General features: G+C 55.8%; 1 protein-coding gene across 2 annotated transcripts in view; it reads left to right on the top strand.

Annotated features, from left to right (window-relative positions):
• The window catches only part of PRKCB (protein kinase C beta), a 133,271-nt gene that overhangs the window by 63,495 nt on the left and 42,232 nt on the right, over positions 1-27,544 (top strand). For both annotated transcript variants that reach the window (XM_059826663.1, XM_059826662.1), the window contains exons 4-8: positions 4,014-4,125; positions 5,325-5,453; positions 20,745-20,901; positions 21,285-21,419; positions 23,708-23,804. In XM_059826663.1, the coding sequence (XP_059682646.1) occupies positions 4,014-4,125; positions 5,325-5,453; positions 20,745-20,901; positions 21,285-21,419; positions 23,708-23,804 (630 nt within the window). The remainder of the gene's footprint in view (positions 1-4,013; positions 4,126-5,324; positions 5,454-20,744; positions 20,902-21,284; positions 21,420-23,707; positions 23,805-27,544) is intronic.

Genomic DNA, 27,544 nt, shown 5'->3' with positions numbered 1-27,544 from the left:
GTCGAGTTGAGAAGCAGAAGCCGGCCGCCTCTGATGGGGGTCGGTGCTTGCAGGGCACCAGGTCAAAGTCAACAGCTGCTCCTCTCCTCGCCTGGCTCTCGTTCCGACCCCTCGTTTGGGCTCACGTCCTCAGAACACGCACACGTCCCTCCGCTCGGAGGCTGACAGATCTGCGGCAGCACTGATTAGAAAGGTCAGAGCCTCCCAGTGCAGTAGAACACTCCTAATGGCATTTTCCAATTCTGCTCCAAAGCTTTTTCTGCCCTGTTCTTCAGGGACAGCTCTGCGCTGGGAGGATGGAGGAAGAGCGCCTTTTCTTTTCTTGGCAAACTTCTTTTTAACCATTCTTGTTTTAAGTCTCTCAGCATCTGCACACGCAGTGATCTTGTCATCCCTGTCTCTGTGGTACAAAAATAGTCTCTTTGTAAAACGACTTCAGCCTTGTTCAAAAACGATATCCAGCATTTCCAGTTTCTGGCACCTTCTAAAGCACCGGTCAAGGTGAAACACCGCCCCCCTCCCCGCCATGCCCCGGCAGCCAGAGAAGCGGCTCTGCCTCCCCCGCGGACCTCCGTCACCCTCGCGCCCTTTGGGCTCTGGCCCTCGGGGTGCCGGGTCTCCCCAAAACAACCCCTCGGGGTTAGGAGCAGAAGGTGAAGCCTGACATTCCCCCGTCAGGGATCCGGCTCCCCCCGAGCGGAGGGTCCCTGCTCGCAGGGCTGGGACGCTGAGGGAGCGGTTTGGAAGCCTGCGGCCGTTCCTGTGCCAGCACGCCCTTGCCGCCGCAGCACTGCTTGGTGCGTGCTTTGCTTTTCTAGCTCTGGCTTTTTTTGAACTCCCACTGGGAATTTAAAATCCTTCGCATGAAGTGGAAATTGTCTCGTTTTGCATTAAGCTTGTGTTTTTTATGAATGACTAAAGCTTTCATTTGCCTAAACAGGAATATCTGTTTCTAGAAGGGAACACAGAAACTGGAGCACTCGGGGGCGATTCCTCCCCGTGTCGCACGCCGGGGTTTGACTGCCACGTGGCTTCTGCTAGAGCTGCCCCCGTGCCCTGCTGTCACTGCCCTCGTCCTGCTGCCCACGGAGGGTTGGCGATGGTGGGCCGATCACAGAATCACAGAATCATTAAGGTTGGAAAAGACCTGTAAGATCATCAAGTCCAACCACCAACCCAACCCCCCCATGGCCACTAAACCATGTCCCGCAGTGCCACGTCCACACGTTCCTTGAACACCTCCAGGGATGGTGACTCCACCACCTCCCTGGGCAGCCTCTGCCAGTGCTTCACTGCTCTCTCTGCAAAGACATTTTTCCTGATATCCAGCCTGAACCTCCCCTGGTGCAACTTGAGGCCATTTGCTCTTGTCCCATCACTTGTCACTTGGGAGAAGAGACCAACACCCACCTCCCCACAACCCCCTTTCAGACAGTTGTAGAGAGCGATGAGGTCTCCCCTCAGCCCCCTCTTCTCCAGACTGAACACCCCCAGCTCCCTCAGCCCCTCCTCATCAGACTTGTGCTCCAGACTCCTCACCAGCTCCGTCGCCCTTCTCTGGACACGCTCCAGCTCCTCAATGTCCTTCTTGGAGTGACGGGCCCACAACTGAACACAGCATTCGAGGTGAATGCCCGAGCATCCCCGGGGTTGCTCTCTGCTGCAGCGTGGTGCGGCGGGGGGCATGGGCGCTGTGCCCGGGGGGCTCTGCAGGATGCGTGGGTCAGTGTCCGAGTGCCCGGCCAGAGACCTCCTTTCTCCTGGGACGGTGGCAAAAGGAAGCTTTTCATTTTCTTGAGTGCCTCATCTCCAGGGAGGCAGCCGACGCCGTTCCTGCACATGTGCTGGTGGGCTCGTGGGCGCTGCCCCCGTGCCCGCAGGCGTTCAGCTGCCAGGGCCGGTCCCTGGGAGATGCAGTGAGTTGGTTCATGCCGATTAAAGAGCGTGTTGCACAGGCAGAGCTGCCCATGAAGATGGTCCTGAGCTGCTCTACAGAGCTCAGGTTATAAAATCAAGCAGGGTAAGTTTTCAGGGGCTTACAAGGTGTCCGGTGGAGGGGTCTGACTAACCCTGTAAGCCTCTGTAAGAGATGTTTGGGTTTGGCGTGGTGTCCGTTTGCGCTCTGGGGAGCAGTGCCCGGTGTTACCCTGCGTGCCATCGCGGCCCGGCTCAAGCACCCGCTGCCTCCCCCTGCCTCCTCTTCTAGCCTAAAATCCAGGTTTAAGTTTCCTGTGCTCTCACGTCTCTGGGGAATGCAAAAGGCTTTCAGATGCCCGGGGTCGCTTCATGAACTGCCTTTTTGGTAGCAGAAGACAGGTTCTTGGGGAGCCCTCGTCCTCCCAGGCTTCCTGCGACACAGCTGACAGAGGAGCCAGCAGACAGAGGCATGCTGCGCTCTGTGTCTAGAAGTGGTTTGCGTAGGGTTAAATGTGAGCTATTTTCAGTTTCAAGTATGATACATTTGCTGAAGCGTGTACCTAATCCCTTCCGCTTAACAGATTGAATTGAATGAAGCTCCGGTCCTTGTCCGCCTTTCTGGTATCACTAAAGTTACCTGGGATGCTGTGAAATAATGTACAAGATTAGTGATTAATGCAACTGAAAGCTTCGATGCAATAGCGGTAGGAAAATTAATTTCAGGGGAAGGTAATGTATTGGCAGCAATGTTATAGCTCGATTCTGACTCCACTCTTTATTTATTTACTTAGCTTACAGTGCCCTGAAAAGGTGTCTTTCCTAATGCCCGGGCACCTTTCCAGGCCATTAAAAAGCCAGTCAGCTCAAATGGCCGAGCCAGGAGCTATGCCTCATCCCTAACCCTTAAACAATTAACCCGAGATGAAATTAAGCCAGCTGCTACTTGCCGTAGTCTTCTCCCTCGCCCGTGCGCCTGCTGCTACTGAGCGTGCTGAGCGCCCGGGCCGGCTGCCCCAGCACCCTCCTCTGCAAAGCCGTGCTGCTCGGGGCTCTCCGTGCAGCAACGGCACTGCCCACCCCAGCATCCGCCTTGGGCCCCGCGTGCTCCCGGCGGTGACGTTTCTCCAGCGCCCGCCGCGGGGCAGGGAGGAGCAGGCAGCTGCTGCTGGGCTCTGCGTTTGCTGCCCCAGCTTCTCCAGTCACCACAGCAGCTTCAACCAACGCTGTCCGTGCTGCTTTGGGGGCCAGCAGGAGACATTCTGTTCCTTAGTCCCGTCTCCTGCGGAACTTTGTGTTGTCTTAACATTGCGTTGGGCTGAATAACCGAGGTTTCATCGGGGCTTCCGGAATTGTCTTGTCTTGCATGGAAGATACCAAGAAATAGCAAATCCTTGGTCCCCCTCAGTCATTTGTGCCGGTGGTTGATCTTATCTCCCTGTTGAGAACTTCTCATCTGAACTTGTTTGGCTTTAACTTCCGTAGACCCTTGTTGGAGTCCAGGAGCCCTGTTTGCAAGGTGCCTGTGCGAGACTGCAAACAGTGTCCGGGATAAACTGGGCTCTCCTGGCTCTGCGTGCTCTGCTGTTGCAGAAGGGTCTGCCGTTGGTTTTAAGAAAGCTCAGGATACTAAAGTACAGCCTGAGCAGCTTGGTTCCCTAGGAGTGTGCTGGGGAGGGGCTGGCACCAGAGCACAAAGATGTTTACTGGGTAGTCTGAATATAGGTGGAATCATGGGTGGCTTTTTCTGCTTTACCCCACTGGGTTGACGTGGAAGTTGAGCAGCGTCCAGCCCTTATGTTGGTTCTGACGTACCAATTTCACCTGGTGTTTTCTGTGCTAAGACCAAGTTATTGAAAAACAATAAATCCCCGGACGAGCCAACGCATTGCTTTTTCATTGTTATGGCAACACATATAAAGAGTAATAAAGCTGGATCTTGGCGACTGTTGGAAAAGGTCCACATCAGTTGGTGGCAGTTGACTGAAGTCCATTAACAGCACCTCCGAAGCCAGCTGGCATGCGAAATGCGGAGAGCGGCGGTGCCTTGCCAATATTTGATGCAAGTGTATAATCTTCATCTTTTCTTTTCCTCCTAGGATCCCCGGAGCAAACACAAATTTAAAATCCACACGTACTCCAGCCCCACCTTCTGTGACCACTGCGGGTCGTTGCTGTACGGGCTCATTCACCAGGGAATGAAATGTGACAGTAAGTGACGTAAGGGGTGGCTGCGGTTGCAGCAGCGGGGGGCTCTGGCACCCAGCGGGGCACTCTGGCACCCCGAGGTCCTGGGCACGGGCTCCCAGCCCGCCTGCGCTGCGGCCAAGAGCTTGTCCCCTCTGCCACCGGTGCAGAGCACGCTGCTGGCATCCGAGGGGCTGGGCACGAGTGGGCACCTTCTCACCTCTCGTGGGGAGCCCCCGTGACTGCTGCAGGGAGAGGGGAGGGCAAGGCGTCTGGCTGGAGGGGATCCTGCCCGCATCCCCCCGGCAGCGTCACCCGCATCCCCCGGCAGCGTCACCCGCCAGCTCTCGCAGCGCTGGCTCCGACTGACACCCTGTGGCGGTGGCGGTGGCTGCTGCAGTGACACAGCCTCTCCAGCGCGCCTGGGTCTGCAAGCTGGGGGAATTATCGTACAGAGAGGAGAAAATGGGGGGTGAAAGAGGAGGGGCGGGATGGAGAGAGAGATCAGTTGTTTTCCAAGTTAATCTTGTACGTTCCTGTTTAAAAGGACGGTGAATATACAGCGGCTGCTTACACGCTTACGCCGTCTGCGGGGAGCAGCATCCTCTGCTGCTCACCATGTGCTGCCTTTCTCATAAATATAGAAGCTTGCTGACTGTTGTGGGAACAGTGTATTCATTATCACCTTTAAAATGTTACCAAGTGGAAATGAATTTAAAATACAAATTTAAAATATAAATTTTTATATATCTATATTTTTATGTATTTTATATATACATACATTTTTATGTATTTTATATACACATACATCTTTATACATGTATATATGTATACACATATGCAAGTAATTTTTAATGCCCCTTGTCAGCTCCTGGTGAATCGGGCTGAATACCCAGCGTTGCACCGTGGGTGTGATGGAAGAGAAGTTTGATAAATCGGCAAAACTCGAGTAATTAGAGGAAGGGCTAAAAGCCCTGTAGTCTCTGCAGGCCAGACCCAGAACTGCTGGTGGCGGCGGGTCCCGGTGTCCCTGCAGAGCTCTCCAGGGCCTTGAAGGCTGTGTTTGAAGGTCCATTTGCTGCATGTTTGTCCCAGAACCCCTCACAAACATCCCCATTTAAGAGGAGGACAAGTTCTTCCCCCCATCCCCTCTGAACATCCCATGGGCTCTGGCAGAGGTGACAGGAGTGCTGAGCGTCCCTTTCTTTCTCTCCACCCCACAGCCTGTATGATGAACGTGCACAAGCGCTGCGTGATGAACGTCCCCAGTCTGTGCGGGACGGACCACACTGAGCGTCGGGGACGGATATACATCAGGGCTGACATCGAGAAGGATGTGCTCACCGTCGTAGGTAGGTGTGCGACCCAGGTACAAACCCCGCACACGGGGTTGCCTGGTTGCCTCTTGCTGCTGGCGTGTGCCGTGCCGACAGCGGTGCCGGCTACGGTGCGTCCGGGCAGTGCGGTGCCCGGTGTCTGGCTGGTCAGGAGCAGGCTCCTGGCAAGGCTGGACAAGGCTTTGAGCCTCCTCCAAGCACGCTCCTGCCCTCTGGCAAGCACTGGCTGGGGCTCCGGGGGCTATTGGTATTAAATAGCTTTTCCCGTTACAGACTGCTTTGAGAATCATGTAAAATTTCAGCATCCGCAGCATCCTGGGAAGGGGTGGCGGAAAGTTCCTCCGTTTAGCTATGCCGTGTGAAAAAGCATGTTGTTTGTATTGTGCTGTCCCTGTGACGGTGAATGTTCTTTTCCTGCTGTTCTTTCCATGCCTGTAATGGTACCTGGGCCCGTACAGGTCTTGGTGGGAATCTCGGATGGTCCTTTTATCTGACTAGAGCTTTGCAACCTTCTTCCACCGATCTGGAGACTCCACTGCCTGCGCCTCTCTCCGAGGCGTGTGCTGCCCTCCCGCTGGGTGCTCAGAGGCTGCTGGGGCAAGGCTGTCCCTGCGGCGTGGTTGTGCACTTGGGGGGCACAGAGGGACATCAGCCCTTCCGCGCTGCCACGGTGAAGATAACCATCGTTCTTCACATTTCCTTGCTGTTTCCCAGCCCCGATGGAGAGCTGGAGCACGTCGTAGCGCTCGCAGGGCAGGCTGCTGCAGCTCTCTGCAGGGCCGGCATGGATCGGGGGGGCTGGTGTGGGTCTGACCACCCCAGTGACGGGTGGCGGGCAGGAGCCATCCCGCGCGGGCGCGTCCCCAGGGGAGGTGCAGAGTGGCAGTGCCATCTCGCCGCGTCCGCCTCCGGGATGTGCCAGGTGGCAGGAGACAGGGCCGGAGGAGGCTGCAGGCAGCCGGGCAGCACTGGGCTTAGCAGAGGCTCCTGCTCTGACTGTCCCAGGGACCATCCGCGGGGAAAGCACTTGTCCCCCATCCCGGTTTCCTCTGTCCTGGAACTCCTCCGTTCTCGGTTTGTGGCAGGAAACAGGATTATCCCGTCTCTAAAGGCTTTTGCCACGTGGATTTTGAGCTCCTAGAAGATACTGCTTCCCCCATGACCTGTGAACATCTCATGAGACATAAGCTGTATTCTTGTAAAGCCTCTTGTCCCCTGCATGGGGAGATCAGATGGAAGACGTGACTCTCTCCGTCGGGTGCCAGTGACCGGCGTCCCGTGGTGCGGGTGCCGGCAGGGAGCAGGAGGCAGGGAGAGCTCTCTGGCAGGCAAGGCAGGCAGCTTGCAGAAGAGCTGGGGATTGTCTCGCGAAGGCTGAGCCCGGTGCTGAGCCGGGGAAGGAGGTTTCTGCCCACGCTGGGTAACCAGGCAGCTCTGGGCGGTTACGGTCTCTGCAGGGGGCTGCCGAGCTGTTCACGGTTATTCACAGGATGAGTTAAGACCCAGACCATGGGGTGTAAAATGCCACCTACCTGCCCACGCTGCAAAGGTCAGACACCACTTTGGGCCCCAGGGGGTACCAGACTGATGACACCAATAACAAGGACTGGATCCTTCCCTGTCGTCCCACCAGCTTTGGCTGGCTCCTCCCGGAGAAGCCTGGTCTCCAGCATCCCGGAGAAGCCTGGTCTCCAGCATCCCGCAGGGCGGCTGGGCCGGCAGCAGGAGAAGCTGCAACATCCACGGGGTTCGCTTCAGTGGGATGGGGTCAGGTCTGAGGCGTCCCGCTGTGCTCATGGCCGCTCTGACGGGCCCTTTATCCCCCAGGGAGAGCGTGCGGCTGTGCGGCTGTCGAGGTCTCGCTGCTCTGGGCTGGCTCCTTCTTGCTTGGGAGGGCAGGCTCGGCCGAGCGCATCCGAACAGAGACAGCTACAACGCCTGTGATCCCGGCGGGGGGGCTCCGGCCCTACCTGCCCCGTCTCTGCTTCGGCGAGGGGTGACCCCAGCCAGTCCCCCCAGGGTGAGGGGAGGCTGAGGGGAGCGTTGGTCCGTGCTGGGCACGTGGCGGTGCCCAGGGGTGGGGAGGTGGTGGTGCGGGTGACCCCAGCCTCGCACGAGGACACGCTCAGGTGTGATCCGGGAGTGCGGAGAAGAGCCGGGATCCTCTCTGGCCTAGAGAGCCATCAGAAATATTTTCAAGAAGACCAAGTTATTGAAAATACTAATGAAAAATGGTCAAAAGTTTTTTTTTTTTTTGTATTTTCTTTTTGGTTTTATTCGTCCTTAAAGGAGAGCTTCAACGAACCACACAGAACTTTCTTTCGCAGAAGTCCTGCTTCCCAGGCGCCTTCCCTCCAGGATGCGAGGCCGGACTGGTACCCAGCCTCCCGTCAGAGGCCGGGCGGAGGCCGGTGGGGCAGAGGCCAGTGGGGCGCAGCGCTCGCTCTCCCGCTGCACCCAGGGCTCCCTGGCACCGGAGCCGTGTTCCCACAGCTCCGAAGGCAGGGGAGAAATTCCCCCGGCCCCCTTCTGTGCAGCTGGATTTTCTTTTCTTCAGCTGGGTTTGAAAGACTGTTTTATTTCTGGCCCTTTATGGAGGTGTTGGTGAAAACATGTCATCTGTTGGCTTTTCCAGAAAGGCAAGGAAACGTACTGTGCTCTCCAGCTCTGCCGCATAGCTAACGAAGGAGTGGGAGCACTTTGAGAGAGGAGAGACCGAGTGGCAGCTGCCGAGGTGGGGAGCCCTGCCTTCCCTCCTGCCCCTCCAGGCAGGTGAGGGGCTCGGGATTTTCGCTCCAGAACGTGGAGGGGAGGTGGAAAGGTCTGCTTGGACCCAAAGCAAACATGGGCACCCAGCCCTGGGGAGACGGAGCCACGTGCCGGGCAGACCGCAGGCTGGGCACTGTGGTTGCTGGCTTTGGCTCCTCTCCAGTGGGTCAACAGAGATTTCCGTTCCCCCAGCGACTGTTCCCTTCAAAAAGGCAAAGTCCTCGAATAGTGACTGGGTTTGTATTGCCAGGTTTTTGGCAGGGAGAGGCCACATCCTGAAAAACTGGCCCTCAAGTTGTGGCCAGGGCTTGTCTTGGGGGCGGTAGAAAGCGTGGCGGAGGGGCGGTCTGGGTTTGAGCGGCCGGGGGCTTTGCGTGCGGAGCGGCACGGGGGTCTGGCTGGGCTGGAAGAGCCGCGGTGTGGCATGGCGTCACTGGCGGCTGCATGTGGAGGCAGCTACTCCGCAGACGGGGACGTGGCCAGGACGTTGGGCTGCTCAGAGGAGTCTGTGCTGCTGATGGCATGTGCCAAAAAAAGCCACCGGTCTCTTTCTGCGGGACGTGCCTTGGCCACCCCGGGGTGGCCCTTGGGGGCATGGACGGAGAGCGGGTCCCACAGGGACCCAGCCCGGCACGGGGAGGCAGCGGGCTGAGCTGGCAGGTGGGCTTCTGCTGGAACAGATTTCTGGTGGAAAATGCCCTTTAAGCATTTTCTGCAGAAATTTCAGTTTGGGGCGGGCAGGGGGTGGACTTCTGTCAAGAAGGGGAGCGACTGTGAGGCGGTGGGTGACGGAGCACCCTAAGCCTGGCAGGGGTGGGGAGGCAGCGCTGGCTGGGGGGGCGAACCCCACCACCGGGGTGCTCGGGCTGCGAGTTTTAGGGTTGCAGGTGGAAGCCTGGCTGCTCACCCACCCGCCTGCCCTTCCAGCGGGCGCTGTGGGGCTGGAAGCAGTTCGGGACGGAGAAGACGTATGGCAACTGGTTGGCAAAGTACAAATGAGCACAGAGACTAGCGGGGAAGGGGGAGGAGGTTTCTACAAAGTGAGGAGGTCAGGTCTGAGCAGCGGGATCAGAAACCGATTGAAATGGACCTTGTCCAGCTTGTGGACGGGGTTTTGTGGCCCGGGGGCTGGCTGCACTAAGGGATGGATGAGCTGCTGTTCCTGCTACTCCCGCGGTCAATCCCAAATATCTGTCAGCATTTTCCAGCATCGCACGCACACTCCATGTGCCAGGTGTGTCTCCATCTCGGCACGGAGCGGGCAGAGGCTCAGCTTCGGGCAGCGATGCAGCCAAGTGCAGGCAGCATTGCCTCTCGTGGCAGGCAGAGCTCAGTCACGCCAGACAGCGGGATTTCGGTGCTGGGATCCCTGCTTTTCCTAAATACACCTCTCTGCTGGTTTAAGCAGGCAGTGCAGGACGCTGTAGCGGGGTGAAGCTGTTGGGGTAGTGGAGGGCAGGGGTCTGTTTCGAGGGGCTTTCCCTGGCGCCTGGGCACCTTTGGTCCCAGCTGCACGGTAAAACGCAGGGTCTGGTGTTGCGGCAAGATCTTCTCTCCATCCCACCAGGTGTGGAGACCCTTGCCCAGAAATCTAGCAAGCTTTCGCATGGCAAAGAGCATCCCAAGTGTGGTATGAAATGTGGAAGGTCCCCAAGTGCTTGGCTGCTGGAGGAGGGAGCCGGCAGCGCGCAGGCAGCGCGTGGCTGGGCAGGAGCGGGTGCCTGCAGGCGGCAGCACGGGCACGGCCAACGGAGCTGATGAACTCCGTGCTTTCATTTTTTCATCGACTTGACAAATTTGACAGGAATTTGCTATATGCTTTTCAGCAGCGTGTTTTTCTTTCCTCTCTCTTTCTCTGATTTTTTTTTTTTAATTTTTTTTCTTTAGCGATAACCTTTTACGCCCAACGGAAAACACAGCTTTTTGGTTAAACAAAGCGAGGTGTTTGACTTAGAATGACTTGTTTGCTTAGCTAGCGAGCTGAAAAATTGCATCTATTTGCATCCCCCTTTTTGAAGATGACCCTAACTTGCCCCAGCAGCGTTTCCCCCCCGTCACGCTCTGTTATCCGAGACCACCTCTGCGTGACGGCAGCAGGTAGGAGACGCTGCTGCTACCAGTGCAGCGAACGCTCACCATCTTCAGCCCACGAAATGAAGATCAATAAAGAAGGAGACGTGTTTAAACATAGCACAAACTCGTGCTGCGAACCTCACTGCTGCGAGGTGCAGTTTTGACCCCAAAGCGTACCATGGCGCGGGGAAGGAGCGGGTCTTTTGCCGGGACAGAGCAGTCGCAGGGCCGGCCGTAGGCTGTGCTTTCCTTCAGCAAGGGCTGTGCTCCCGCTCTCCTTTTTTACAGCACTTGGCACAGCGCGGTGCTGCCTATGGCATGGTCTGCCTGATACTAAGATTGTAAAAATTGTAATAATAACATCAGAAAGATCCAAATTTCAATATTTTTAACCATTCTTAGTTCTGAAGAACCAGGATGAACCTCAGAGCTGTAGGCTAGGAGACTGGTGAGAGCATCTGTATCGGTTCCTGGGGGGTTGCTGAGGCTTCGGGCGGTGGCCCCTGTGGAGGCAGGGGGTTGAAATTCAGTAGCCAAACCTCCAGATTTCTCAAAATCTACAAAATGTGCACAGCACAGCCCTGGCTGGCTCTCGGTGAGGCTGACTTCCATCTACTGTGTGTGGTTCAATAAGCCGGCAGCGTTGTCCCCGGCTGATGCCTGCTCGGAGGGCAGTGGGGAGAAGCCCGGCGGTGGGGACCAGCCCCGGTGCACCTCTGCGAGCCGAGCGCAGTCGCCCCGCTGCCAGCCGGGGACGGGGGCATGGACTGGGGATGGCCGGGGCTGGGGTCCGGCGCAGCCGCAGCTTTGCAGGTCTGCAGGGCTGTGCCCAGAGCAGCAGCAGCAACGGGAACCTGCAGAGCTGCCCCTCCTAATTAGCTTCCCAGCCCTTGGGTCTGCGGTGTTAATCACGCCTTTATGTTCAGAGAGCGGCTCTGTTACAGCTCCTTTGACACTATACATTGAATGTAATTGTATAATGGGTGCACCCAGGAGTGCAGCTTTGCACGCTGCAATCAGAGCCCTGCATTGCCATTGTCTGCTGCTGCTCCGGGGTTGCTGAAGCACTGGGATTTATTGGTGTTCCCAGTGATTAAAAATGCGTGGCTTTGTCTAATAATAGGGCACCGGACAAATAAGGGGCACCTTCCTAATGCCCGCGGCTTTGCGCGCTTGGCTCGGCAAGGTGAAGCTGTGGAGTGTGTCCCCCAGCTCCGTGCTGGGGACGGGGCTCACAGCTCCACCAGCCACAGGCAGCTTCCAAAACACAGGAGGTTTCTGCGGGCCTTGTTAATTAGGGCACAAAACAATCTGCGTCTCATCCAGAAAAGCACTTAGATACGTCCTCTTGGCAAGCGCTTCTCTTTTGAAGCATCAGTGCGAGCTGCGTGGGGACTCTGTCATCATCGAAAGCCCAGGGGCGTGAGCGAGGTCCCCGAGACGGAGCCGGCTGGGACGGCCCCCACCCCCTCGCTGCTTCCCCTCACCGGGACGTGCTCTCCGAGTCGGGACACTCGGGGTTTTGCTTTGTGCAGGGGGGAACTGGCTGCAGGTGACATCCCTGGCTCGGGCACGCTCCTGCGGTGGGGCTGGTTTGGCTGTTGGTCCCCGGCACAGAGCGGCTCCGGCTGTGCTGGGCATCCCGCGTGCTCTCCTGGTAGGAGGCAGGCTTTGGCTGCGAGCCTCATTAGCCAAGATGGATTTGAGCAGCAGGAGGAATGCGTTCGATGTCCAGCACTGTGTGTTCGATGTCCAGCACTTCTGTGTGTTTGGGCTGGCTGGAGTTAAAAGCGCTGCGGGACATGGTTTAATGGGCATGGTGGTGTTGGTTGATGCTTGGACTTGAGTGTTGGTTGATGGTTGGACTTGATGATCTTACAGGTCTTTTCCAACCATAGTGATTCCGTGGTTCTGTGATCTTCAGCGCTGAAAGACCGGACCCAGGGAATGGGTGCGTGAGGCTGGAAAACCCCAAGTAGCTGATTGTGTTAGCAGCTCCGCTTGCTAAATGTGTTGTTTTAAATCACGGTAAAGCACCCTGGTGCTCGGTGCTGTGCACGGCACCGCCGGGAGAGGGTCCCGTGAGTGTCCTCGGAGGCGAGCGACCTGAGCTGCCGTGGGCTCAGCCTCCTGGGAGGCCATTCGGGGAGAAGTCTCTCCAGCTCTTTGGCTTCCTTACGTCAATACCATGATTTTCATGATACCATATTTGGAGCCCCTTTCACTTTTGGAAAGGTGGATGCAAGTTGCGTGGCGTTTTCCAGCGGCAGCTTGGGAAGCTGTCCAAGCGGAGCATCGCTGCACAGCCGCTGGAGAGTCGGCCGGCGCGGGACGCGGCAGCGGGCTGGGGAGCGAGGGCAGCCCGGCCCGGGGACGGCTCTGTCGCTTCTCGAGGGGCGAAATGAGACCTCTGCTTCTCTCACCCACGGCGTAAACCATGGCAAAATCCCGCTTGTGGCTTTGTCATACCAAGTAGGTAGCGTGGGCTGGGTTCTTTAGCTTGAGCTGCTTGAGAAAAGAGAAGTCATTTTTGGGCCTGGTAAACAAAATTTGGGTACCAACAGTGCTCTGAGATGGGTCACATATTGCCAAAGCAAGTTAATTCCCTTCGGATGCTACTTAAAGACGCTTAATTGACTTGGGCAGTTTTTACCCCAGTCATTCGGGGAGTCTGGTCCTTTACACCCAGTGAGTCTGCAGACACTTGTCATTATTATTCCCCACTCCAAGATTGTTACAGCTCTTGGCTTTGCCTTAAATATAAAGAGAGGATTCCCTGGAGCCGGTCTGTGTCAGTTTGTGTCCACAAGTCGGATCCTGCCAGCTCCAAGGGCAGCAATGCAGCGAGGATGGGGCTGCTCTCCACGTTCACAGTAACACGCAGTTTCTTCTGAAAGGAACAAGAAAAAAGAGCCTCGTGAACGTAACAGCAATGCCAGCACACGGGATGGCATATCCGCAGCCGCGCGAGGTCTGGCTGGGATGTGGTGTCAGGATGCTGCGGAGCGGGACCGACGTGGGGTGTGTGTCTGAACCGCCTCATGTGGGAGGCAGACGTGGTGGAGCGCGGCAGGGCATCGTTTGGCTGATGTTGGACAAGAGCAAATGTGTATATTCACAATCTGTGTCTGGTCTGGGCTTTGATCAAGTATCTTATTAGCGGGAAAAGACTGCTGAATAAGGTGGGAAATTGTAGCGAATTAAAATGTCATCAAGGCGTTGCACATTTTTGCTTCCATAATAGAAAAGCTTCCCAATGCAGATTATTCTGAGCCTGTCATATTAAGAGATGTGAATGTCTGAGTTTGTGAAATGGAGGAGTGAAAGAATACGAAGGCTGGGCTTGGAGTCCATTAAATCTATTGCTTCTCCCAGATGGTGAGACAGTAAGTTGCACGGAGGACTCTGCTTGTGCATCGCTCCTTTCCTGCGGCCAAGAGCTGGCTGTTCCTGCTGCTCTGTTCAGGCAGGAGTTGCAGCCCGGCATGAGTCGGTGTGTGTGTCCTGGCGTGTGTCGGTGTGTCCCGGCGGGGAGCTCCCTGCGCCAGGCTGGGCGTCAGCACTTATCTCGGGGAAGTGGTGGTCTACAGGGACTAAATGCAGAAAAAACATGGTAGGGTCATGCTGCAGGTTCTGGGGTGTATACAGGAGATAGAGACTATTCAGCCCATTTAGGTGGCTTTGACCTGTGTGCGTGTAAAGCAGAGCGTGCCCTGGCCCCATGCAAGGGTTGCTGGAGCGTGGGGACGATGTTGGGTTCCCTCGCCTCTCAAGTGTCCCACAGTGTGCTGACGGTCCCGGTGGCTCCTGCGAAGCCGAGACCCCCGTGGGGACCCGCAGGGACGCGGTGCCAGCTCAGAGTTACAACCGATGCCCCTGTTGCGCCTGCAGTGTTGGCAGAAGCTGCCGGAACCGGAGCCTTGCTATTTACCGAGCTGATGAAGTAAAACATTGACCAAAACTGAAACCAATTATGCTGTGATTAGATAAACGAGCTGGAAGTGCGATAATTAATAATCACCGGCCCAGGAAGATGCAGCTGTAATGAGTCCTGTGCCTTTTCTGTTGTATAAGCATGTGCAAATATATTCTTCTGCAGAGCGTTAATTAAATGTTTTAACGCACGGGGGTGTTAATCCGAGCGCCGGGTGCTCGCTGGAATGCGGCTGCTCCCAGCTGGGGATGGTGTGTGCTGCTGGGGGGAGGAAGAGGAGCGCTGCAGGTCAGCTCGAGAGCCTTCCGCCCTCCAAAATCCTGTCCAAGAGGTGTGAAATGGGGTGCCACTGGTGTGGCACAGCATTTTACTGGCCGAGGCCATGGTGAGGTGTTCAGGCTGGCTTGAGGTGGTTGAGCTCTGACCTCTCCTCGCAATGAGCAGGGCTTTCAGAAGGGTTTCTTTCTTTGGTGGGCAATGGGAAGCAGAATTATCTGCGCTGAATATGTTGTAATGGCCTTGCTTACTCAGAGATGAAGGTAAAGGATTTGGCAGCCAGCGTAAGCTGTCTTTAAGAGCGGGGTAGGAGTGGATTTTGTTGTAGGCTTTTATTTTTTAACATAAAAGTGAACCCCCATATGGCACTGCATATTTAGCAAAGAACTTGCTGGTCTTTATTTATCCAGCATATTAATCTTGCCTTCCCATGGAAACCTGGGTACCAGCCGCGAACAGCCACACGACCCCGGGGAGGTGGTGGGGCCGGCTGCAGCCCTTCCGCGGAGGGCTCTGCAGCCTCCGCCGTGCCCCGGGCGTGAGGCCGGCCCAGCCCTTTGGGGCAGGGTGGGCTGCTCTGGGGCGCAGGGGAGCAGCCTCCCTTCAGAACCACGCCGGAGGTGGGGAGCAGACCCGGAGCTGGGCTGCGGTCTGCCTCAGCCGCTGCCTTCCCCGGGGAGGGCACCCTCACCCTCTGCTTGATGCGGGGCTGGTTTTACCCTGGGTGGAACGGGAGTCCTGGGAGCAGGGAGTCGGAAACCACCCTCTCGCGCCTGCCACCCCGTCGGCCGGCAGCCGAGCTCAGCAGGACCGTGCCACGCGTGGTGGGACGGGCGGCGAAGTGGCCTCCGGGGTGGAGACCTGCAGGAGTCCTCCCCGTCGCTGGGTCAGGCAGGGAGGGGGACGCCGTGCACCCCCAGGCACTGCATCCAGCCCCGACCCTGCGGTGTTTGGCCACTCCGGAGGTGCCTGGCCCGCTTCTCCAGGGCACGGCTCTCAGTGGAGCTGGAGGAAGGGCCTTGCCCTGCTCTCGCGGCCGCTGGCTGTGACCTCCGTGGCCAGAACAAGCTGCCTGAAAAGGCCGTGTTCCGTGTTCGCTCCTGCCGTGGGCATTCGTTACACTGCTATTTCTCCCTGTGTTTTCCACTGGAGATGTGGGTGTCTGAAATAAGTGTCTCTTCCCAAGCCTGTTCATGCAGTTACGGCTGGCTGAGTAATTAAAAGATGTTGTATGAATAATTTATTTGGAAACTACTGCAAATTTTGCAGAATAAATTATTCAAATATCGTTTAACCAGCTCTGCCTGCCCTGGCCCTACAAGGCAGAGCGGGTGACATCTCCTTCCCGTGGCAGTGGAGCGGTGTCCCCAGGGCAGCACTACACCTCCCCGCCGTGCCCTCGGGCAGGCGAGAGGCTCTTCCTCGCAGAAATCCCCCCCAGCAGCATCGCTGCCCCTGTAGAGCCACGGCCGAGCAGCCGCAGCTGTAGCTGCTGGTCTTGGTCTGCCGAGGCTTGACCAGGGCGTGGGGTCACGGGCAGCATGTGCTGCAAATGCATCCCGAGGGGGAGAGGTGTAAAATCGGGGTTATTCGTCCGGGCCACCGCAGCAGCGAGGGCATCCCGGCCGTCGGTGGTGCGGTGACGCTCCCCGCACCTGTGGTGCCGTGGGCGCCCGGGAAGGAGCACGCCGGGTGCCGCCGAGCCGCAGCCTGCGCCAAGTGCTTGCTTGCACACGCGCACCCACGTGTCCCCTCTGAACGCGAGCGTGCGCAGGCACCCGCGGCGTGCAGAGGAGGATGTGGGCGCTGCCAGCACTGCTCCCACCCCAAATCCCCTCCAGATCCCATGAAGTCCAAGACTTACGGATGCCTCTTCCTGACCATAGCCTGAACCAGGGCGGCTTCTCCTCAGCTCTAGCTGGGCTTGGTACCCAAAGTGATTTAAGGCTGATTCAAATGGGATCGTAATAGTCTCACTCGTCAGTATTAATAATGATGTTACTGCTTCTTAATGATGCACAAAACTGTCAGAATATGACAGATGTAAAACTGTTTTACATCGCATTTAACTGTCAGAGAAACATCATAAACGGTTGGAGAGCAGCATGTTTCCCCCGACACGAGGTATCACTACTACACTTCTTGAGGTTTTTATTTTTCTTTCACTTAATTGTTGATTTCTGCTTGAAAAGTCAGAAAGTTACTTAAGGTCAAGCAGAAGCATTTTGGTTTTTTAAATGAATAGATAAAATTATTCCCATTAATGAAATTTTTAGGTCTACATGCAGAGATAATAACATGAGGTAATCAAATCTCATGCTTCAGGGCATAAACTGATTGACTACGAGGGTCAGGAATTATTTTTCCTCTTCCTTAAAGAAGTGAACAATGGCCTGATAAATGACGAAGGCTTATTTATTTGTCTCCAGAGGACGTCACGCTGGCCGTTTGGACAGCGAAACATGAGGCAAAGTCAGGGCGTTGATTCAGTGTGACACCATGTTGCATCCTCGCTCTCTAAGGGGACATTGTCCGGTTTGAGTCCCGAGAGCGAGCGGCTCCGTCCAGCTCCTGGGTTAGTTCTGCTGCTGGCCCAGCGGCCGTTGCCGCCTGTCTCGGGGGGGTGAGGAGTCCCGGGGGATTTCTGCTGAGCCCTGGGGTGGATGACGAGCGATGGTCACCAGCGTGGACCGTGCCTGCCCCAGATGCTCGGTGCAGGACCTGCGCTGGGGCTGGGGCGGGCACTGTTCGGTGCCCAGTGCTGCGACAGCCCCGGTTTGAGCGGTCCTGCATGACAGCGAGGGGCAGTGGGCTGTCTGCTTTTGCCGTGGAGGTGGGATCTTGCCCCAAGGCTCTCACTCTCCCTGTGCTGCAGATGGTCAGGGTCACTGAAAATAGGTTTTTATAATAATTTTAAAGCCGGGAAGGTAGTGAAAGGCGGTAAAAGCTCAGCAGAGTGGCAGGGGGAGGGTGTTAAGAGGCCGTGGTTCATCGGGAGCAGCATTCACCCTGCCATGGCAGCGCGGGGATGCGGGCAGGGAGCCCCGGTCGCCCGCGCTCGGGTGAAGGCAGGAGCCGGCAGAAGAGCGGGGCGGTTGCCTGCAGCTGTGAGGGCTGCGGTGGGTCCCGTGGTCGGACCGACCGCAGAGTTAAGGACGGAGCTGTGCAAAGGGCGCGGGGTGGGGTGGGGGGCAGGAGCGCCGGGCTCCCCAGGCAGGGCACTTCCCACCTCTGCAAACAGCAAAAGCAATTCCTGCCGCTTCTTTACAAACCCGATGAAGACCACGTCCCCCGCGGGCTCGTTGCCAGTCAGGTAGTGCCTTGGCAGGACCTATCGTGGGGCGTTTCTGTAAAACACTTTTGTGTTTCATAATTCAAGAACGTGGTTATGAAGATTGCCTTTTTTCCTATCAAAAAGGCACAGATAAAAGCTTATAACGGTGATGAGAAAATACGTATTCTTCTCCTCTGATACGGGGCGAGGGAGAGGAAGGCATTCCGGCTGTATCAGTGCAGAGCCTTGGCGGGGCCCTTGTAAATTAAACTCATTACTTTTAGAGATTTCACACAGCAGATTGCAAGCCTTTCTGCTTGGATGGTACCAAGCTTTCTGCAGAAGATTTTGACTGAGAGACCAAATTAAGCCGCAGAATAAACTGCTGTGCATCCTCTGAAGTGCAGAGCTGGTATTTATGTCCAAACTTTAAAAAACAATGATTCATTTATTAAATGGCACGTGAAGATAATCGTCAGGACATTATAGAAATGAAGTCATGCTGCTTGTGTCACAGCAAGCAGTTATAGGCAGAAGAAGGGGCGGCTGTCGGGCTGCTCTCACAAGACGCAGCGCTGGACAGCTTCGTCGTGTGGATGAGGTTGTTGCGGAGCAGGTAACGCACCTCGGGCGCTGATGCTTCACCAGCCCTGGCCCTGCTGCGGATTTCTACCCGTACGGAGTCCGTGGAGGGATGGCCCAGTGCAAAGCTGGCCCTAACTCGGAGAGCAGCCTGTGCAATACATAACGGATCGGCAATAACCCGAGAAGCTTGAAAGCTGCTTGGGTCTGATGTTTTCCTGTCCTCTCTTTAAAGAAATTTCAAGCCTCCGTCCTCTCTGGTGCAGCAAGGGTGAATCCTCCTCCTTGGGCATCTTCTCATGAGTGCTTTTAGGATTCTCCGGTGTCCCCAACCTGCCTCAGCACCCTCCCTGGGGACGACAGCAGATTTCGGAGTCGTGCGGTGCGCAGGGTCCCCGGGTCCTGGCATTCATTCCTGCTGGGAAAACAAGACCGCTGCTGCCTATGCAACCTGCGGGAGGGACTGCCCCAGGGACGGGAGCCTCGCCACGTGTGCTCCCCCTCTTCCAGACAGCAAAGCCGCTTCTTGCACATGAGCAGAGAAAGCTGTTTGCAGATGCCGATGCCGAGCAGCTGCTGCATCTGCATCCCTGACCCCACCGACCGCTGGCGGGCCTCAGCCTCCCAGCAAAGAGATCCGACCGTCCTGGGCATGACAGCGCCCGCGGCAAGGTCACTGTACATGGCTGCTTCTGGGGCTGTCGGTAATGAAGTCATTCCTTCCCCTTCTGCCGAGGGGCAGGAGGCGGCTCAGGCTCCCGTGGCTGCCTCGTCTCAGGAGTCGGAAGAATATCTAGCGCTGCCGAATCGATAGGGCTGCCCGGGCACCGGGGCAGCGGGCGACTCTCTCTGTCTTGCCTCTCACTGTCTCACGAGCTGCTGTCAAGGGTGTCACGTTTGATAAATGAGCCAGTTTATAAATGCAGATTTGAATTTTGGCTACGAGTTCTGTTCCGTGGAGCTGGAAATTGGGCAATGCTTCAGGAGGACAGCAGTAGATTGCAGGTTTTGGAGCATCAATTTGCTTTTCAAAACTACCTGGCTCCCATCCTTTCATTAGAAACTGGTGATTCGGGAACTGAGCAATGGTTTTTACTCTTGCTGACTCTCTGAAAGTGTCTTCTAACGTCCTGCAGCACCACACACGCAGCTGGAGTCCTCTCTTCCTCGGGATTATGGGGTGTATGGGGTGAAGCTGTGCCCCCGGCGAACCTTGCAGCAGAGCTGCTGGTGTGAGCTGGTGGGATTGCAGGCAGCGCCGAGGTCCCTGTTCCCAACGCGTTCCCAACGACCCTTGGCGTGCGCTGGTCCTGGGGAGGTGACGGCGTCCTGCGCCAAGGGGCACGGTGCCGGCTGCCGAAGAGGGGCTGGGGGCTCCGTAACCGCAACGCTTGGGCAGGAGGGAAGCCCCCACCGCTGCTCGGGCAGCGCTGCCGGCTCAGGCCTGGGCGGTTTGGGCAGGAGAGCCTGCGAAAGCGCCCGGCGGAGCTGTGTCTGCCGGCTGCAGCGCAGGGGAGGGGAGTTTCTGCTCTGGGCTTTCTTGCAAGCAGCTTTTCCCTCTGGTTACGGCCGTGCTCCATCACGTCCCGTCAGACTTTCCATCTCTGACATCTTTGCTCAGGCTGAGGGAAGATAAGACCCTTCTCCCAGAAGACAGACCCTTTTTGACCTAATCTGGGGAAAGAGACTTAGATCAGCCTGATTGTATTTAATCTGTCAAAGCTGCAATCCAATTACCAGCAGTCGAGGTCGCCCGCAGGTTTGCTCTCCCCTCTTCTGCTCCTTGTCCTGCTCCTGCTCCCCGAGGAGACGCTGTGGCTCCCAGAGCCGGGGTGACGCTGCGGAGCCCAGTGGCCACACCGCTCCCTGCGGGCATCCCCCCGGTCCCTCGGGGCCGCGGCGGCCGAGCCCGAGGGGACCCAAAGGAGAGCTGCCGCTGGATCCGGCCGCTGGGCTGGTGCTTTCTGGTGCCTGCTCTCCCCTCTTTGTGGCTGTTTCGTTTCTATTTCCACTCTCCGTGGAAAGCACCGTCCCCGTGCTCCCGCCTCGCCCAAAAGAAAGAAATCAGTGCACTTCTGCTTACCAAGGTGCAAGAGGAAACAAATCAGCTTTAAACTGTTTACAGCTGAGAGGAAACAACAAATGATCCTGTCAGAAAGTGAAAACAATCTCTTGAGTTGTTCCTTCAGCCTTCATTGTCCATTAGAGCTTTATTTGCGTTGCATCGATAACTGTATGTCATTTCTCATGTAATGTCCGCGTCTGCACGTATTCAGTTTTAATTCTGTTTTTAATCACTATTTTCACACTTACTTACTCTTGGCTCACAGGGAAGTTGTCCATGGTTGGGTATTTTTACAGTTTGAATACTGAATTTAATCCTTTTTCTCTTCCCCAGTAAGAGATGCTAAAAACCTAGTTCCTATGGATCCTAATGGCTTGTCAGATCCCTACGTGAAGCTTAAACTAATCCCTGACCCCAAAAACGAGAGCAAACAGAAGACCAAAACTATCAAGTGCTCCCTGAATCCCGAGTGGAATGAGACATTTAAATTGTAAGTACCAGAAAAACGTTTAAACTTGTAAACTGATTTTTCTCACCCCTAAGAATTAACGTGATTGTATTTGCTCTGATTTAATTATTCAGAGTTATTAAGCTGATTCAACTGAGAAATAATTCTTTTCGGTCCTGTAAGTGTGACTCAGGAACACTTGAACGTCTGCCCTGACCCCTGACCAAAGCTGAGTGTTTCAGGGCAGGAACTCTGCATTCCCTCTTTGAAACGGATGTGGTTAGGAAATTAAATATTAGAGAGCTGAACGGTCATTGAAGACCATCCCTTCATTTTGCGTCCGTGTTCTTACGGAGCGTGGAGGGCATGGTGGTGTAGCAATGGCTTCCAGAATAAACCATCCCTTTTTCTTTCCTCTCCTCCAGCCAACTGAAAGAGGCAGACAAAGACAGGCGGTTGTCCGTGGAGATTTGGGACTGGGATCTGACCAGCAGGAATGATTTCATGGGCTCCTTGTCCTTCGGGATTTCTGAGCTGCAGAAGTCAGGAGTCGATGGATGGTAAGAGTTACAATTGTTTTAAAAATACTCCCGGCAAAAAGCAGTCCTGATCTTTTTGTACGCGATGGAAGATGTGGCAGCTGTCGTACTTTACCCGCATCCCTCTGTTCAAGGGCCACCGGTCGGTCTGGCTCCCGTGTAAGGTGCCGCTCCACCCCTCAGCCTGGTGGGAATCGCTGGTGCTGGGGTGGGCGGTGGGGTGTCCCACGGGCGGTGCCAGGACAGCGTCGGAGTGCCCCGCGTGGGCTGGCTTTGCCTCACCTCCTGTGTGTCCTCCTGCCCCTCGCAGGGCTGCTCGGGGGGCTTTTCCCTCCCATGGGCACACACAGACGCGGGGCTGCTCCGCCTGGCATTCACGGCCGGGAGCGCCGGTGCTCCCCGCGGCTCTCGCTACGTAGGCTTCAGGAGGAGACGGCATCGCCTGCCGGGAGAACAAGCGTTTTCCAGCATTTTCTGGTTGGATCCCCTTAGCTGCTGTACTGGGGAGGCAGCGTGGCTCCGTCAGGCGTGCAGGAGAGCAAGGCTGCGAGCGGGTGAAGGGCTGGGGCACACGCTTTGAGTTGTGACTCGTGGCGGGGGCAGCCGCTGCGTGGCACGCGGACTAGCAGAAACGGTGCTGAGGGGCACTGTTCAATAACAGGAGGAATGCTACCCAAGTGTGTAATTACCGTCACTCGTTACCATGCGAAAGATGAATGCAGTGGGTCTGTAACACCCTGCTGAATGGGTCTCTTCATTTCCATTTTATCTCCCCCGGCAGGACACATGCCGCCTTATTTCCCTTCTTTTTTTTCCCAGCCAGTGATGCCTGAGAGCTGTGTTACCTTTCCATGTGAAGTGCAATAACTGAAAATAGGTATTACATGTCTTTTGGAAACCGAAACCTGCGTGCTATTAATTTACATTCTGTGAGCTGAGCAAACACCCCGGACTCTGTCTTTTCCACCGTGGAAGCTGTGCATGTCGCCCTTACAGAGCGGAGAGGAGGAGGCATTAGCAGAGGGGCTACCCTGCCTGCACAGCGCCGGGTCGTGCGTCTCTTGCACGGGGAGGTGGGCTGGGGGGTTGGCACCACGCGGGGCACCCGCTGCCTGCCCTGGCACCGCCGGGGCTTGGGGGGCAGAGCCGGGGGTGCTCCCTGCCGCCGGCTGCCTCGTCCTGCCCGGCGGGAGCCCACAGTAGGGCAGGCAGCATGTGCCGTTCCCCCAGGAATAACCCCCCGTCGCGGGGCTGCCGGCAGAGTGTGGCCGTGCTGTGGGGCGGGTGGGCTGCGGCAGGGCTCGGCCCGCCAGCCTCACACGCCGCAAACCAGACCCTGGCCGAGACACGGCTTCTCTTCTGGGGAACAGAAGAGAACGGTCGCTTCCCCCCAAAGCTGCCGTCAGCTGTCAGGGTGCGCCTGTGTCGGCTGGGGCCGGTGCGCAGCCCGAAGCCTGATCGCTTTCCCAGCCTTTTAAAACTTTTTAAGACTAAAAAGCGGAGATCGAAGTCATTTTCCTTGTTGCAGCATTTGGCTAGAATAAACTCTAGAAGGAGCTCTGATGTATGTTTCATACCTAAACAACTGTGGTTAATGGAGAAAACAAGCTCGAAGGAGGAGCCTGCCCCTGTATTGTGCAAATCGCACTTTGTCGGTTCGGTGCAGCCCCTGTAGGTAACACCCAGCCGATCACTGCCCGCCGGCTGCCGGGAGCGTTCGCCGATGGAGCCGAGGCTTTGCCTGCGGCTGTGCAAAATGCCTCAGATCCCAATGGCGTTTCCATGATTTCTGATAGTTGCCACTTAAACTTTTTTCCTTTTTGTGGTGAGCATCTTGGCTCCGTGCTCAGGGTTGTCAGTGCCAGCCTGGCACCGGCATGCTCCGCGTGCTGTCTCATGGAGCCCGGCCTGCCTTGGCACCTGGGGCAGCTGACGGGGAAGGAGTCTGCCCACGCGTGTGCCCATGGCCGCGGCGAGAAAGATGTGCTTTTCCTGCCGGTTCTTGGGTCAGGCGTGTGTTTTGGAAGAGGCGTCAGTGCTTTGTGGTGTCTGCCGCAGCGGGTAGTGGATGCGTGTCCCGGGTGGTGGTGGCCGGGGTGCCCAGTGCAGCGAGGGACCCGGGAAACAACCCGCCACTCGGGAGCGTGTCTGGGAGCTTGCTGAGCGGGGCGGTTTGGGGGTGTGAGGTGGGGGGTCTTCTAACCTTGGGGAGGGGTCACCTGGACGCCGGTACAGCCGAGCTGTGCTCGGAGCGGGAGGTGCGGCCGTGCCTGCCATCCTGACCTGACGTTCTCGCTGTGTCCCTCCAGGTTTAAGCTGCTGAGCCAGGAGGAGGGGGAGTATTTCAATGTCCCAGTGCCTCCCGAGGGAGAAGAAGGAAACGAGGAACTGAGGCAGAAATTTGAGGTGAATTGATTTTTCTTGGGAACTCAGGGGTTTTCCTCGCTGCCTGCCTGCCATGCCCTCAGCAAGGGGCTTTCCCTGCCAGCTCTTTCCCTGGCTGCACGGGGAGCGTGGAGCAGGGTACGGCCCATCACTCCTCCCTCTCCCCGCTTGGCACCCACTCCTGGGGACCCGTGCCCTCGGCCGGTCCTTCCCGAGGCTCTCCATGGCACGCCTGGCTCCGGGGCACGAGCTTCAAATGGTGTTTCTGGAAGGTAAGTAGGTTGTTCAGTTACATTTAACAAAAAAAAGTCACTCCGAAGATTTGAAGCTTTCCAGACATGGTTTGGCTATGTTAAATAACACACAAGGACCTTGCTGGATCTATTTGGGAACGGCAGGTTTGTGATGCACCCGCAAGCAGTTCCTGCCTCGCTGGGCAGCGCTGGGTTGTGTCATCACGCCAGGTTGGTGCTTCCAGGGCAGGGGAGACTGGAGAGACCGCGGCTGCTTCGAGCAGGGACCCAGAGACTCCTCGGATCGCTGCAGCTGTGCGCGTCCCCCAGCGCGAGGCACACGGCGGGCCAGGAGCAACTGCGCCGCGGGCCGAGGAATGAGGGGGAGCTGGGGCGGATGAGCCAAAGGGCGTCATTTTGTAGAGGTTTGCCACAGAGCAAGTTAAGGCAAAAGGATTCAGCTACACCAGGAGCTGGAAGCGTGGGGCTCGTTTGCCTGCAGTTTTCTGATGGGATTGACAACATGGTTTTTAATTGTAGCACACGGAATGAGCCATCCAGCTCACCCTTCTGGAATTCTCTCTGCTAATTTGAAAGTACGGTGAGCTCCCTGCGCACGTGTGTATCTGACTTTGTGTGCGGTAGGAGCAGGCAGTGGATTAGCGAGGAAAGGGAACAGTCGTTTCTGGTGGATGAGGAAATGAGAGATATGAAAATCATTCTTTGGCACTTATGTCAGGTTGGAAATACAACGGAGAGTATTGCACAATGCAGAGTTTTGTGTAATGTTTGCTTGGTGCCTTGGGCTCCACTAAGAGCGTGCTTGATCCCGTGTCTCTGCTGCCTGCGGGTAGGAAGGAGTCTGAAATCCCATCATTTTTAAGAAGTTATTTCCTCTTACGGCAAAGAAAGCAGCATTGCAAACATCCCCCTTTCATTTGCCTTGTTCCAGACCACGTGTGTCTTTCTGTTAGGGTTACATAATTCACAATTTGCGTTTGCCAAAATGAGTACAGCGTAGCTAAATAAGGAGATACTTCATTTAATGTATTTCCATCCCTATATTCCAATTAAAGAGGAACGAAGATCCTGGATGTCCCAGGATGACCTGATGTAACCATGCTCCTGATGTCAGCCCGTGCACGTGTTGTTGGTACAGCAGTTCTACCCTCCTTCTGAGGTGCCATATAGTAGGATTTGTTTGTCTGTTTTTGCTGTCATGCTGCTGATTATGAATTAATATAATTAACTAAGATAAATTAAGATATTAATATAATTGGACTTGGAGCTAATCTCAGAAAGAAACCCTTTTGTAGCCATTAAATGTCGTGGCAGCCTCTGTACCCCGCCTGGTGCACTGGTTTTTAAGCGGGTGGTGGCTGGGTGAGCTGGCCCATGGCCTCGGCGATCCCTGACGGCGCTTTGCACCGAGGTGTTACCGACAGAAACACTGCTGGGGCTGCTGCAGGCGTGACCCTGGAACACTAGGGCAATACCTACGGGCCAGTGATTTCATTCTCAGTAACGCAGGTAATCCGTCCTTCCCGTGGTGCGTAGCCCTGCTCTCTCAGCCCAGACAGCGGGGTAACCCGATGGAGCAAGGGCAGCGTCTCTGCTAATTGAACTACGGGCTAATTGATGTGGCCAAGTGACAGTGAAGGTGGGGCAGGTGACAGTGCCTTGTCTGAAGCGAGCCCATAACTTTGAGGGGAAAGCCAGCGGCACCGGGCAGAGCGCTCAAGGGGAGCGGCGGGGTGTGCGGGCTTGGCACTGCTGCCCGCGCGGATGGAAGCGCAGAGCAGTCGCTCGGGGAAGGCGCTGGTGGTGCCTGTGAAAAGCGAAGGACAGAAAAGCGATGGGCTTTTCTGAGTGCTTGTGGATATGGGACTTCAGGGAGCCAGAAAGGCTCTGCAGAGCCTTACCACACCTGGGCTTCCCCGAGGAGCTGGCCCGGCTGAGCTGCTGTCAGCATCCGGGAGCACCAGGGCTCTGCACTGGCAGCGCCAGGGATCTGCACGGAGGTGAGCTGAAGCTGGGGAGATTTCCGTGCCAGCCTCTGAAAGATTTCAGTGATGCTTCGGTCCAACTCCCCAAAGAGCCTTCAAGGAGAAATGTCTATTTACTACTCAATAAGCCATGGAAGATCTTGCCGAATGATTGACCCAGACATTACTGACTTAATAGGTCTTTGCCATTTTTCGGTATAGCTAGTCTTTCCAGAACCCTAAGAATGAATGTGGTACATCTGGAGACTCACGTGAAATGAGCCATATATAAAATAAAATAATTGTGCTTAAAGTTGTCAGTGTGAACTCCGTAATTGTAGCACAGGGCTGGAGAGCTGGTTCCTTCTTCTCCTTTCTCCTTTTAATCTCACATTCATCTCATTTATATATAACTTGCCTGAATATCCAAGAAAATAAGACAGTTCTAATACAACAGTTGGCATACGGCCAACGGTTGTCAGCTCTGTAAAGACCTAACTACCTGCTGTTGTTGCATTTCATGAGGTTCCAGTGGTGTTAAAACGGTATGTATGTTGGAAGTCAGATGATGAGTTGTCTACAGATCAGGAAATACATTTTCCAGAGGTGTCATTCCACTCTGCCAGAGTACCTCCGTACCCTCACCCTGCTGGGTCTTCCCCTGTTTCATCCTCCTTTGTGAGCAGGTCGGTGTTACAAGGAGAGAAATCCCTGGCCGGCTGAGCGATGGCTTGTGCTGGCGTCCCGGGGGCGAGGAGCGCGCTGGAGCCTGGTCGTGGTGCTGCAGCCAGGGCGCTGTCACGGCGTTTCAGGCACTAAGGACTAAGAAGAACCCTCCAATCGATCTGCATTAGTGCTGCTTGATCCTGCCGGCTCCTGGGCGGCGCGGGTCAATAGGACAAAGGTGAGACACGTATGACAGGTTTATATTTTGTGTGGACTTAACGTTGCAAAAGCACTCAGCTGCAAGGACTGAGGTGTCAGCCTGGACAACGCAGAAGACGCGCAGATGCTCGCAGAGCTGCCGGCTGGAGCAATGCCCCTTTCTGGCAGCCTGCGGTGCCGATCTTGGCCGAGGTCCTGCTGCTGTGCGTCCTGCAGCCTTTTCTCTGCAGCAGGCACGTCCTGGGCTGGACAAGAAAGCGTCCTGAGACAAAAGCACAGCGTGAAGCCTTGCACTGCATCCCCTGCCAGTTCTGCTCGGTTTTTATCAGCCATTTGCTGGGACAGCTTGATAGATGTGAACATCAGCTGCTATTGCATAAATTCAGATGTAGTAAATTAACTATGACAAATGGAGTTGGATAACGAAGGTCAAGTGCTTTTTTTAAAAAATTCTGTGAGCAGTATTTGGCACGCTTCAATTATAAACCTTAAAGAGGTCTCGATTGTGTGAGCATCAGGAGTGTATTAAAAACAGGTTGAAGGACTTTTGTACTCACTTAGAGACAGACATTAGAGACACTTGATGGCAAAAACAAGGCACTTGACTTGGGGCTGACGATCTTTACATCTCCCCCACTCTTATTTTGGGCTCTTTTCT

Source organism: Gavia stellata, chromosome 18 (genome assembly GCF_030936135.1).
Source record: "Gavia stellata isolate bGavSte3 chromosome 18, bGavSte3.hap2, whole genome shotgun sequence".
NCBI lineage: Eukaryota > Metazoa > Chordata > Aves > Gaviiformes > Gaviidae > Gavia > Gavia stellata.
The sequence above is the reverse complement of the archived record's forward strand: the minus strand, read 5'-3'. Positions and strand labels throughout refer to the sequence as shown.